Raw genomic sequence first — 12,151 nt, 5'->3', positions numbered from 1 at the left:
CAGGCTACACGACTTGATTGTACCTTACGAGCTGCCGCCCAACCTGACTACCCCCGATATTGATTAATTCCGCCAACAAGGCCGGCCAATCACTTTTCTGGCCTAGGGAGTCGACCAAAGCTTGCCGACAAACCAACAAGACTCCTTCGCTGCCAGCTTGAACACAATCACATACACAACCGCCCGCCATGTCGGACGCTTTCAAGACAAAGACGATGAAGCGTAAGAACGTCAAGGGCCTGGCCCTGAGCGCTCCCGCTCCTCGTCCTGCCCAACCTATCGCTCCCGATGGAGACGCTACTGGCGGCCAAGAGACAGGCCGCGCAGACACACTGGAAATCGGCGTCGAGTTCAGATTAGATCTCAAGAGCGAGGATCTTCAAGTCATCAAAGAGCTGGGAGCAGGCAACGGCGGCACAGTCAGCAAGGTCATGCACACGGCTACAAAGGTCGTCATGGCGCGCAAGATCATTCACGTCGAGGCAAAGAAGGAGATCAGAAAGCGCATTGTACGAGAGCTGCAGATCATGCACGAGTGTAACTCACTCTCCATCGTCTCCTTCTACGGTGCCTTCCTGAACGACATGGGCGATGTTGTCATGTGTATGGAGTACATGGATGTTGGGTGAGTGGCAGACGACTGTGATTGCGTGGAAGACAAGACTAACGGCATGCGCAGCTCACTGGATAGCATCTCTAAGAACTTTGGTCCCGTGCGCGTCGACGTTCTGGGAAAAATTGCAGAGTCCGTCTTGGGAGGCCTCGCATACCTGTACCGTATGCACCGCATCATGCATCGCGACATCAAGCCTTCCAACATCCTGGTCAACAGCAAGGGTCAGATTAAGTTGTGCGACTTTGGCGTCAGCAGTGAGCTTGACAATTCTGTGGCCGATACCTTTGTTGGAACGGGCACGTACATGGCGCCCGAGAGAATCCAAGGCTCGCCTTACACGGTCAAGTCGGATGTGTGGAGTGTTGGCTTGTCCCTGATGGAGCTTGCAATTGGCAAGTTCCCATTCCACAACGAGAACGGCGACGATGACGAATTGGCTGGTCCTCAGGGCATTCTCGACCTTCTCCAGCAGATTGTGCTGGAGCCTTCACCCAAGCTTCCCAAGAGCGACGCCTTCCCCAAGATCCTGCACGATGTCATCGACAAGTGTCTTATGAAGAATCCTGACGACCGACCTACTCCTGCCGAACTTTTCGAAACCGATCCCTTCTTACAAGCCGCTAAACGTACACCAGTCGATCTCGAGGCCTGGGCTGTCAGCATGATGGAGCGCCACAATCGCAAGTCTCACCTTGTGCCACAACTATCTCCTCAAACAAAACAACTGCTGCGATCTGGCGGCAGAGAGCCCGAACACCACCCCAGCCCGCCATCCTCGTCATCTGGCGACATTCCCATCAGCACACAGTCCATGCCGCGCCACTCACAACGTCCGAGCTATCCTATGCGCACTTCAAGTGCCGGTCAGGTGCCCATGGCTGCTCAGCAGTCCATGAACCTGCCCATCCGCCCTGCCCCTCCAGCTGGATCAATCTCACAACCTCGCTCTGCTCGCCGCGAACCTGTTCCTCTCTCTAGACCCGACTCGGCTTCACGCTCCACGCCCAAACGTACTCCGAACTATGATTACTCAAATTACGACGACGTTGTCTCTGGCTACTACGACACCAACAACAAGTTCTAGACGCGCCTGCCCGTTCTGTCTAGGCTGAGAAGCACTGGCAGAAATAGCCCAGAAGTACAGACCAGACATGCCCACCATGTGTACGCACAGCGTTTGTCATACAACACTTTATTGAGGCGTGGACATGTAACCGACGAATCACTTACAAGGTACATGGCACAAACGACTCCGAAAGTACGCAGTAGCACAATCAACATCACCACACCATACTCAGATACCCACGCATTGGCGACGACAGCAAAAGAGAAGGATAGAGAGCAAGACATTCATCAGACGCAAGAGGAAGTCCCATTATTGCAAGCATTTTTTTTTTTACAACTCATGGCACCGGCGTTTTTCCTTCCCCTCTTCTCTCGGATGCACATCAAATAGGGTAGGCGTTTATTTTCTTTCAACCATGTGAGCATTTCTCGGAGACCCCCTTTTGCAGACAATTCACTCAATACAACTTTTTACCAATCATGAGCAAAATATCGAGTTTTGAACTGTAATCAAAGATTGATTTGTGAAAGGAATACTTGTTGTGTGCTTTTTCGTTATCTCATGCTAACATAAAACTGCTCGATCCAATCATGCACCCTAATCAAAGAAACTCCAAATGACCATGTGTATGCCCAGCCCCTCTCCTCTGTAACTCCACTTCCTTCCTTGAGCCCCTATCCATTGGCCCGAAAACAAGTCCAACATCAGCATGGCCATCAATCTTCGTTGCTGCCATCTCTTTCGTCCCAACATCAAGCCATGCTCCCTCATTGATCATACAGACTCCATACTCTTCCCGTCATCCCCACCAAAAATCACACCCCTGCCCCCAAACCCCAACGCCAACGCCAGAACCCATTCCCCGAAACAAGAAACTTACAAAAGAAAACCAAATCAACACTTGACCCCATTGACACTTCTCCCAACAACCCTAAACACACCACTGTCGACTTCAGCAACAGCCTCCCAGCCATCCCCCTCCATCCTTGCAATAGTAACTCTTACGCGATACTCTCCCTGTTCCCTGACACACAAACCCTCAAACCCCGCTGCTCCTACAATCTCTCCTCTGGCAGATCTACCCAGAGCAGAGATGTCAGAACGCGAGGGTTCGCTGACTGAGTCCATGAGTTTCGCAGAGGGAGAAGTGGTGAGGAGGTGGCCGGCAGGGAGAGGTGTGCCGGAAGCAGAAGTGAGAGAGACTACGGCGAGCAGGTTTTGGGGTGTGCGGCGCCGGGGGGTGGTGATCAGGATGCGGGTTGTGAAGGGAGTAGAGGGGGAGACGGAGGAGGGAGGGGCACAGGTGATGGTTAGGGTATACGGAGAGGCAGAGGATTGTTGGCGAGAATGGGTGGATGTATCAGTACGGGTCGAACTGCGGCGGTGTCTATAGATGCATGTCAGTTGCAACACTGGAAGGCGGGACATGGAAGATGTGAGAAAAGTGGGCTAGGGCCGTGCACGATCATGATATTTGTTATGCAGAACTTGAGATATGCCAATCCATGGCAAGGGTATGCAGACAACTGGCCATGCTTCCAAACAGCCATCATATCATGCCATGTCTGAAGCTAGATCCATGCTTGATCTTGCAGAAAAGCACGGCTCAAGAAGTGACAGAATCATATGTAAGAAAGTGGAGCATGGCAAGGTTGAGAAGTGGAGCAAAAAGAGATCTGTGACAACTTACTCAACACTGCGAGGACCGTGGTCATTGCGAGCGTATGTGCGGCGTGCAACGTCTGCCATTGTAGAATCTTGATGCTGTTCTTGGGCCTGAGCTTCTCGTAATTGGTCTTGTTGTTGTCTGGCTATGCGTGCGGATCGTCTGAGTTCCAGAAAACGATCTTCTTCTGATAGATGATGTCGATTATGCTGATGCTGGCGTCTAACAGATGGCCTCCGGGAACGTGTGTTGTGAGCTCTAGCGACTGCGGTGTTTCTAGCCTGAGGAGGTGCTTGATCAGTATTCTGCCGCGAATGTCTGGAAGCAGAGCTTTGTGGACGAGCCATGGTTTTGAATGTGATATGGGGTTGAAGATGGTGCTGGGAAATAAAAGAAGCTTCTGATGATGGAGGGTAAGTGATCACAACATATACACTGTGATGGTAGGGCAATGGCTTTTTGAGGCTTGGAGTAAGAAATTGGAATGCCTCCTTGTTCTTCTTGATAGGGTATGGAACAGGTCAAGTAAGGCAAGGGCCGAGCCGGTGACAGAAAACCAGCCAGACGTTGAAAACGTCTCGAGTCATCTCTTGACACAAACGTACCAAAGAATTCAAAGGCGAGTTGTAGTAGAGGTGACAGATAGTGGAATGAAAGAAGACAAGAGCGGGGTTGTTGTCCGATGAAGTTCAGCTGAGACTGAATAAACTTTCGGCTTGGATTGATGACGGAGAATGGGTCTTTGAAGTAAAGAAATGTGGTAGGAGCTTGATGATGAACTGATCCGATCCAATGGTCGTTCTCTGGAGAAGACCTGGTGTCTTTATATCCCATTCCCGGCCAACAGGTCCTTGAGCTTTAGTTCCCTTCGGACGGGTCGATTCGAAGTCGATGTCGAGCTCATCATACATCTCACCCTCATTGACAAGGTTGATTGATCATCTAGCGTTAGCCAGACGATCGGGCGTCAAATCAGAAGTGGCTCAAAGGGTGCCACATGAACGACTAGGAATTCATACGGACGACACAGACATTGGGGTTTCCTCTTGCAGCAGAATCTGCTGCAACCAAGAAGGTCCGGTGCAGCGCGGACTGGACCGGATCATCCTGAGCCGTTGGATTGGGAATTGAGGATTGAGCCTTGTAAGGATTGTGGTTTGCAAGGAGTTGGCATGGGGTGAAGCATGGACGTTGCAGTACAAATCTGCAAATCAATCGAGCAGGAAAATCGTTCGAGATAGTGCAGATTCGGTGCGTCGCATATCAATGCCGAAATCCACCTTTCTCCAAACATCCATGAACATGGTGTCGGGATTGCGCCGTGGCGGGCTGCTAATTGATGCAGACGTCTTTGTTTGGAGAGAGGTCTGGCCTGAGCGCTGCGGTTCCCTCAAGACCGTTGACGCCAGGCGTTTGCATTTGACCAACCACAAGGCAGGACTGCATCCTCTCGGCGCCGGGTAATCGAGGAACAGACGCCAGCCTGTGCAACGACGCGCTTCTTTCAGAGATGGGCCACGCGAAGAGAATCAACATTCGCACGCTGACGGCGTTTGCATGAATCTGCCAAAGCCAAGAGGGCATGTCCTGGCACCATCGTTGCACCTCTACCTTTTCAGCTGAAGTGGCATCTATCACCAAACTATTTTTGCAACACCAGCATACCTTTTTGGCAGAAGAAGTCAGCCTCTACCTATAGCAGCCGGCGCTAGGCCAATGCCAAGTCCAGCAGAGACGACACGCGGTGCTGCTCTTTGAGACGCCGCGCGCAATCTCGAAGGACCCGACCTTGTGGATAGGCGCTGCAGATCTACGCTCGTGGACTATGCCGTGGGTCGCAGAGGTGTGACAAATCTTGTCAATCTGAAGGAGAACGACCTGCTTAACAATGCATCTTATCTCAGCTTGTAATGCCGCCACGCAGCACGATGCAATCAATGACTTGCAGTTTTGCATATGCGACCGATAACAACAACTTTTTTCCGGGGAACTATGACGGCTAAAATACTTTCACACATCTGCATGCTGCCGTGAAGCATGCTACACTCCCTCTCATTTTCCAGTGCCCGGTTTAAGTACATACCGTTTTGGAAACACACCTTCCATGCAGAAAATACGTCAAGTCTGTCAGAGCGTTCCGACTCAGGGGCGATGGGCCGCTCCTTCACGCCAGCTACGCAAAGCTTTAATATACGGCATCGTGCTTCCACGGGCCCGTCCGGCACTACGCAGCTCGTCCACACTCTTGGGCATGCTGGTCTCCCGCTGATCGCTTTTGGCCCTTGAAGGATCGGGCATCCTTGTCCATAAAGGGTGATTTTACCAATTTGGTCTCGGTATCATCGTCATACTACGATTCCAAACTAGCGGCTAAACTTCTAGATCATAGCGTGCAAGCAGCGTGTAGAGCACGCGCCGGCAGTGTTTGATGATGTTGGGTAAAGGGAGCGAAGACTCGACTACTTGCACCGCGTGTGTACGAGTACGAGTACGAGTACCTCGACATAAAGCGTACATGTCCTAGAGATCATTCTCCTCCACCACTCTCACCGTGGCACACTCGCTAAGAAATTGACCTGTCAATCGTTACACACCTTAGACATTGCATTTGCTGTTCTTTCTGCTCGGTTTCACGCCTGCAGACGCAGGTCCCAGGTACCATTCCACATATTGGTCAGAATCAGCGTCGTAACACATGTCGGATCTGAAAGTCGATTAGCGATGTTGCCAATGCTGCGGTTGAAATGTGTTTGGGTATATCCAAGAATCCGACGGACTGGAGAAGCGCTCGGCTGCAAGCCTTCGAGCCTTGTCGACCGCAACCCTGCAGCGACAATCTGGCTCATGCTGGTGCGAATATACTTAGACTGCTTAACACACAATCAGTTGCGATCACACGAAGAAAAGAACGTCATCAGCATCTGGAGCATTGGTCCCCTTCAGTGCAATAACGGGTCAGATCGGTTCAGCCTTATCCAGATGAGATTCTACGCACAGCCAACATGCAAGCAGAGTCATGTGCGAAAGCGGAAGCTGCAACGCTTTTGGAAAGCACCACTCATAATCACTATGGCTTCCATGTCATCGCAAATGCCGCCATTGGATGCTCAATCCATCGAAGTATTCCAAGTCAACCCTCTCGAAGACGAATTCACGATTTGAGTTGTTCCTTACATGCGCATTGCAACGCGATAAATCTTTGGATTCGCACCTCATCAGCCATGTGACTTTCTCATGTACAGTATACATCGCTCCGAGTGTTGATTCAAAGTTTCTCAGTTTTTGCTTATCAACATCACAACATGACCAGGAAACCGAGAGCGACAGCCCAGAATAGTCCAACTACCTATGCTCTTATCCACGTGCATGCGCGCGCCATGGGAGCCATGTCCCGGCAGTAAAATTCCAAAGATCTTGAAACACCTCCACAGATACCACATCTCTGGAGAATCCCTGTACGAAGATGGCTGGTCAGTGGCTGTAAGGTGGCACGAACGAACAGACGTTTCCGCGATCGGTTCGAACTACAATCTGTCTCACGAGATCTTGACCGTGCTCGGCCGACGATATGTAATGACCACCAACAACAACCAGATAGATTGCTTGCAGCTATGATTGCGTACGAGCATCTTCTCAATAGCATAGCAGTTCCGGGAAGGTACTTCCGATGAAACCGAAACACATCTCGGACCCTCTTGTTCGTACACCGGTACGCTTTGTTATGTCTTGATTATGACTAGATGATGATTTGATTACGACTTGATTGCTGACATCTCCAGAAACTGTTCTGACGGTATGATTCTTGCAACGTCACGAACAATCGTTTTAGGTATGTCTAAGTGGATGAACTCTCCGCTGCTCCTCCAGACAATGCTACTAGAATAGACAATCGTGTCGCAGAGGTCTGCTGCATATGAAGGTGGCACCAAACTACGTATTGATAAGGTGATAGGACTCGAGATATCACACCGATGCGAACACTCCAAATCATATCAAAATGATGTGTCAACCTGTTTGCGCTGTTAGTGCTGCACTAATTCTCATGCATACAAGCTTGCCAGACTATCGATCGCAAATCACTGTCGTTTGTGCGAACTTTTGCTCTCATAACCCCCAAGATACTGGGTGCGTCTGTATATCGTCCGCTCTGGCCAGTTGAAAGCAAGCTTACAGACCACATGTGAAATCGTCCTTCGAGCTCAAGCTCGCGCATCATCAATTTTGAATCACAACTTTATCTCAAACTCAGTCTTGCCATCAAACAACGGCTGCTCTACATGCACACTCCTATAACGCCGTGCCTGGGCGGGAGCACTCAGCAATCTAATTCATGGCTCGGCACCTACTCCGTATATAAGTTTTCCCTTCGTGACTCGGTCTATTGTCAGGAGTGCCCAACTAGTCGACCAGACTATCCCTTTGGCTCTATTGGTGGCTTTCGGCACTTTCCCTCCCGGTCGATCCCGTCTTATGTAATGGCACGACACCTCCTGCTCGAGCAGGTATAACATGGTTTTGTCGATATCTTGACGGCATGTTCTTGAGTTGCTATATGTGATAGTAATCACTCATCGCGTAGCACCTTGGCCCGTTCCCAAGACATCTTATTGGATTCCCAAGCCTTTTCCTGGCGTCCTGCTTGCTTAGACCAGACTCCTTGGCACTTTATTACCACGACACATCCTATCCGGTTCCCACGGCATCTGGACCGCGCATACATATCGCAAACCGGATTCAACCGCTCGAAACCACTACCTTGCACTAGTCTTTGGGAGATTTCAGAGACATATTACCGAGCACTACTCACTGAGTTGGTCTCCAGGATGCGGCTTGGATCATTCGTACAAGATTACGAGGGACTATGGCAGGATGAGGATGTTTCTGATCACTCAACAACACATCCACGACACTCTTTATTGCATCATGACTTTTGCACATCATGCAGGAGCAAAGCTGAGAAGCTATTCCTGGGATGTCTTTGTAGTAAGCAAGCACGGATTATGATGCTTCACTGACTCGACAAGTCTGATGCTCCAGATTTTGAGTGTCTCACGTATCAATCTCTAAGCAAGCGAGACTCAGAGATTGAGTGTCGCCACAGTAATTAGACTTTTCTGACAGTTAATCTCATGGGTTTGAATTGTAACGTTACTCTGGCACGCGGAGTTCTCCTCCGGCATCCTCTCGCAATGGCCTTGATGATTGATCAAAAACTTGTCTGAGCTTATCCGCGGACGTGATTCTGCGGCCAGTCCTTCGTTCTCTTGCCGCTCTGGTACCGATGCTACAGTTGCGAGACACAATTGATTCTGACTCCTGTGACAACTCAGTCGCACCCTCTTACCCGCATATGGAGACAAACTGTATACGCTGCTCTTTTACTCTTTTGTCATTCGAGTTCTGTAGCTTAAGATATCATGCTGTGTGATGGGATATCGAAGTTCTATCTGAGCAGGGTGACACGCACAACATCCTTGACTTGGATCGTTTTTATTATGACTGAGCCTCTAATGAGAACTGCTATATAGCACTTTGGAAGAGTATAATTATTGCTTGTTTCTTTTTTCGACTGCTCCTTCGCTCAGAAGAAACATCTGATGATATAGCTTCTAGAATACTCCACGACATTTCCAGAGACACAGCAAATCCTGGTGCCTAAAAATTAGTCTCGCCAGGTGTCCTGACGAACCATTTTATCTGTTCTTTACCATCCCTCCAAACCTTGTTATCCCATCACCATACCAGAAAACTCCAACATCGCAAACATGTATACCGGAAGCTGTTTCTGCAAAAACATAAAAATTGAGCTAAGTGGCCAACCGCATGCTATCGTAAGTTCAACCTCCACCTCAATACACCTTCACATGAATAGCGACAAGACAAACAGGCCATCTGCCACTGCACCGATTGTCGCAAAATCTCCGGCTCAGCATATAGCTACAACTTTATCGTTGCAGCCTCTGACTACAAAGTCCACGGCTCACCAGCAGAAACACTCAAAACTGCTGACTCGGGTAATAAAGTCAAGAATTATTATTGCAAGGATTGTGGTATGTTATTCTTGCCAACATAAATGCCGGAAATGTATGGATACTGATACTTTGGGTCTAGGAAGCTCACTATACGGTGGTGCTGTGGCGGAAAGTGGACAAGTCGAGAGAGTTGCAATGAGAGCGGGTGTTTTTGATGATTTGAAGGGGATGCAGGAGTGTAAGCCTTCGTTGGAGATTTATACTAAGCAGAGGTTGGAGTGGTTGAAGCCCATTGACGGGTGTATGCAGTTTGAAGGTATGCCTTCTTTCTGAGAAGGTTTTCTAGAAACACTTTGATGGTTGGAAAGAGAACTTTGGTTTTGGATCTCAATCATCTGTTGTTCGACGTATATAAACGAACAAACCATCCAATGTAACCACCCCCTCTTCGACGCATGTGAAAGGAAGGTCATGATCATTCACTCTTCGTCGTACCCGACCAGTCGAACGACGAACAGGAAGAGTCTACAATCAAACAGATCAAACGCTCAAGTCCTGCCATACAAAAGTGATGCCGGTTCTTTCATTCCCTCTAGGCAAATCCAGAAAGTCGACTGGAAACAGCGACATCAGGGAAGATGGCCACCCTCGCACGGCAGACTGCGGTCTTGCTGCTCAGCTCTTGCTGTTTTTCGGGACATGGCACGCAGATAGCTCGATCGTTGAGGTCCGTGATGCGAAAGAGCTCTTCTGAGAGGCTTCTATGGTCGATACATCGCTGAAGTCATTCAGAGCGATGCGGGTGACAAAGCACGAGCGCCGGAATGCAAAGGAGGTACGGTGACCTGGTTGTGCATCCCTTCCTGGAGGAGGTGGCCTCAGCTCCGGGACAATCGTGACTCGATATTGTGAACAGACTGAAGGTATGCATGGTCGTTTCCTCAAATTCGTATACGTATGAAGAGATGTCTATAGATTATGATGCAATGCGAAACAAAAAAAATGTGTTATCATGCCTTGGTCGATGCTGAGCCCACACTGACAGCGCTATCAGCAAGATGACCATTGAGCTCCAGATCAGCTACCATCTTCTCCCACGACTCAGCACCTCGACGAGCATGCTCAGCTGGCGTCTCAGGGCTGGGGTCAGCCATAGATCGATTGAACAACTCAAAGCTCAGCCATCCGCTGTAGCCCAAATCATGCAGGATGGCTTTCAAGATCTCGCGAATGGGGAGGTATCCACCACGGTCTTGCTCTCCATAGAAGAGTCTGCAGTTGCGTGACCATGACATACGAGGATTTTGCTCTGGGTCGTAGAAGGGATGTCCTTTGAGTAATGGTGAAGATAGTCTCTCAGCATCTACAACTTGAACGAAGAACAGCTTGTCGGGACGAACAAGCTTCGCAGCAATAGCAGCAGCGAGGTCTGCATCCGCAGTCGGTCGCTTGCCAGATGGTTGTGTAGGGTCAGCGTAGATGCGACCAGCAATGTTGAAAGTGTCAAGACAAAGTCCGAAGTTAGGGCGGTCGACAGCAGACACGATTTCCCAGCTATGCTCCCAGGTGTAGCAATGTGTGCTCCAGCATAGCGCTTCATACGCAAAACGGAGAGGTGGATTTTGTGCTGCACCCAAATCGGCTGCTTCCTGGAGGTCGGCGACAACAACTGACATGTCACCAGTACACTCTGATTCGGGCAAGAAAGACGCAGGAAGGGCAATCATATCTGTGTGCAATGCATGCGCAAGCTTGAACCAGAACTTGAGATCCTCGATCCGCTCGGCGTGTTTTTGGCGGTCGATTAGGCCTTCGTAATGCATAAATGGCTGGATGTTGATGATACTGATGTCCCGAGCTTTGCACATCGAGTAGATGTCTTCGGCGGCTCGCAATTGATTTTCTGGTGTTTCGCCTCCATGATACTTCTTAGCATGATAGACCAGATCTTCGTAGAAGATTTCAACGCCAGTATAGCCGTACTTTGCTGCTTGGTCGAGCTTTGGTTCAAAGTCGTGAAGCCAGGCTCGGCCCAGGGACATCGTCGAGATGCCGAGTTGATGTGTCATTATTGTAGTTGCTGAAGTGTCCAAGGGGTATCAAAAGGTATTGCAGAAAGACAATTGGTTGGCAAGGAAGTCACAACCGGTGATGTGATTAGAACAGGAAGAAATAGTAGAGAAAGTCGTGATCTGATAGCACCTGCCCCTGATACGAAAGCCCTCTGAGATCGCCACAATTAATGATTGGGTCACCCTTTCTCGCCTGATAGATCCAACACAGATAATCCAAAGAAAAGTCGTATTGACCACCCGCGAGAAACATCTTCCGTCCTGCATTGCACAGTACACCTCAAGATAAGCAAGCACAATGTCCGTGGCCGCTAAGGCGGCGGAGAGACACGGGCCGATTGCTTCGGCAGGGTGCCCCGTGATGGGTAAACCTTTAGCCGAGCTGACCATTTTTACTCCAACAAAAGATCGCCATCCTTAGCGAGGACTCTGCAAATTCCAGCACGAAATCGATTTGTCTCTGCGTCATCTCCAAATGGATACTTAGGGCTCAAGTCTAGGCGGGATTGGTGCCCGCTATCCCCGGCGGCTCCTAAATGCCGGATCCGTCTGACAGGGCCGCCCCTTTCGAGGGAGCCCTGCTTGCGAGCTCGGGCATGGCTGAGAGCCTGGAAGCAAACCCGGAAGTATGAAGCATGTTTAGACGTACACGTAGCGTGCAACGCACGTCGGGGCACAACCTTTTGCCACGGCTCTATATTGATGAAGGTCAGTAATTGGGTTCTCTGATCGTTGGACGGACATAATGCACTGGTAAGA

General features: G+C 49.8%; 4 protein-coding genes across 4 annotated transcripts; 2 read left to right on the top strand and 2 right to left on the bottom strand.

Annotated features, from left to right (window-relative positions):
- Window positions 1-188: 188 nt before the first annotated feature.
- Window positions 189-1,700, top strand: M437DRAFT_50254 (kinase-like protein; the record flags this gene model as incomplete). The annotated part of the gene is made up of 2 exons (XM_041021974.1): window positions 189-625; window positions 680-1,700. The coding sequence occupies 2 exons, from the start codon at window positions 189-191 to the stop codon at window positions 1,698-1,700; spliced, it is 1,458 nt and encodes a 485-aa protein (XP_040879298.1).
- An 876-nt stretch (window positions 1,701-2,576) lies between these two features.
- M437DRAFT_85171 (uncharacterized protein) lies at window positions 2,577-3,695 on the bottom strand (the record flags this gene model as incomplete). The annotated part of the gene is made up of 2 exons (XM_041028253.1): window positions 2,577-3,069; window positions 3,373-3,695. The coding sequence occupies 2 exons, from the start codon at window positions 3,693-3,695 to the stop codon at window positions 2,577-2,579; spliced, it is 816 nt and encodes a 271-aa protein (XP_040879297.1).
- A 5,418-nt stretch (window positions 3,696-9,113) lies between these two features.
- On the top strand, window positions 9,114-9,653 carry M437DRAFT_75903 (DUF636 domain protein; the record flags this gene model as incomplete). The annotated part of the gene is made up of 3 exons (XM_041026510.1): window positions 9,114-9,179; window positions 9,236-9,398; window positions 9,460-9,653. 3 exons carry the CDS (start codon window positions 9,114-9,116, stop codon window positions 9,651-9,653), a joined length of 423 nt encoding a protein of 140 aa, XP_040879296.1.
- A 677-nt stretch (window positions 9,654-10,330) lies between these two features.
- On the bottom strand, window positions 10,331-11,389 carry M437DRAFT_50121 (3-dehydroshikimate dehydratase; the record flags this gene model as incomplete). Its single annotated transcript, XM_041021952.1, has 1 exon — window positions 10,331-11,389. The coding sequence occupies one exon, from the start codon at window positions 11,387-11,389 to the stop codon at window positions 10,331-10,333; it is 1,059 nt and encodes a 352-aa protein (XP_040879295.1).
- Between the last annotated feature and the right edge of the window lie 762 nt (window positions 11,390-12,151).

The sequence above is a fragment of the Aureobasidium melanogenum genome, assembly GCF_000721775.1.
Source record: "Aureobasidium melanogenum CBS 110374 unplaced genomic scaffold scaffold_12, whole genome shotgun sequence".
Classification (NCBI taxonomy): Eukaryota; Fungi; Ascomycota; class Dothideomycetes; order Dothideales; family Saccotheciaceae; genus Aureobasidium; species Aureobasidium melanogenum.
Note: the sequence above shows the minus strand (reverse complement) of the source record. Positions and strands in the feature narration are given on the sequence as shown.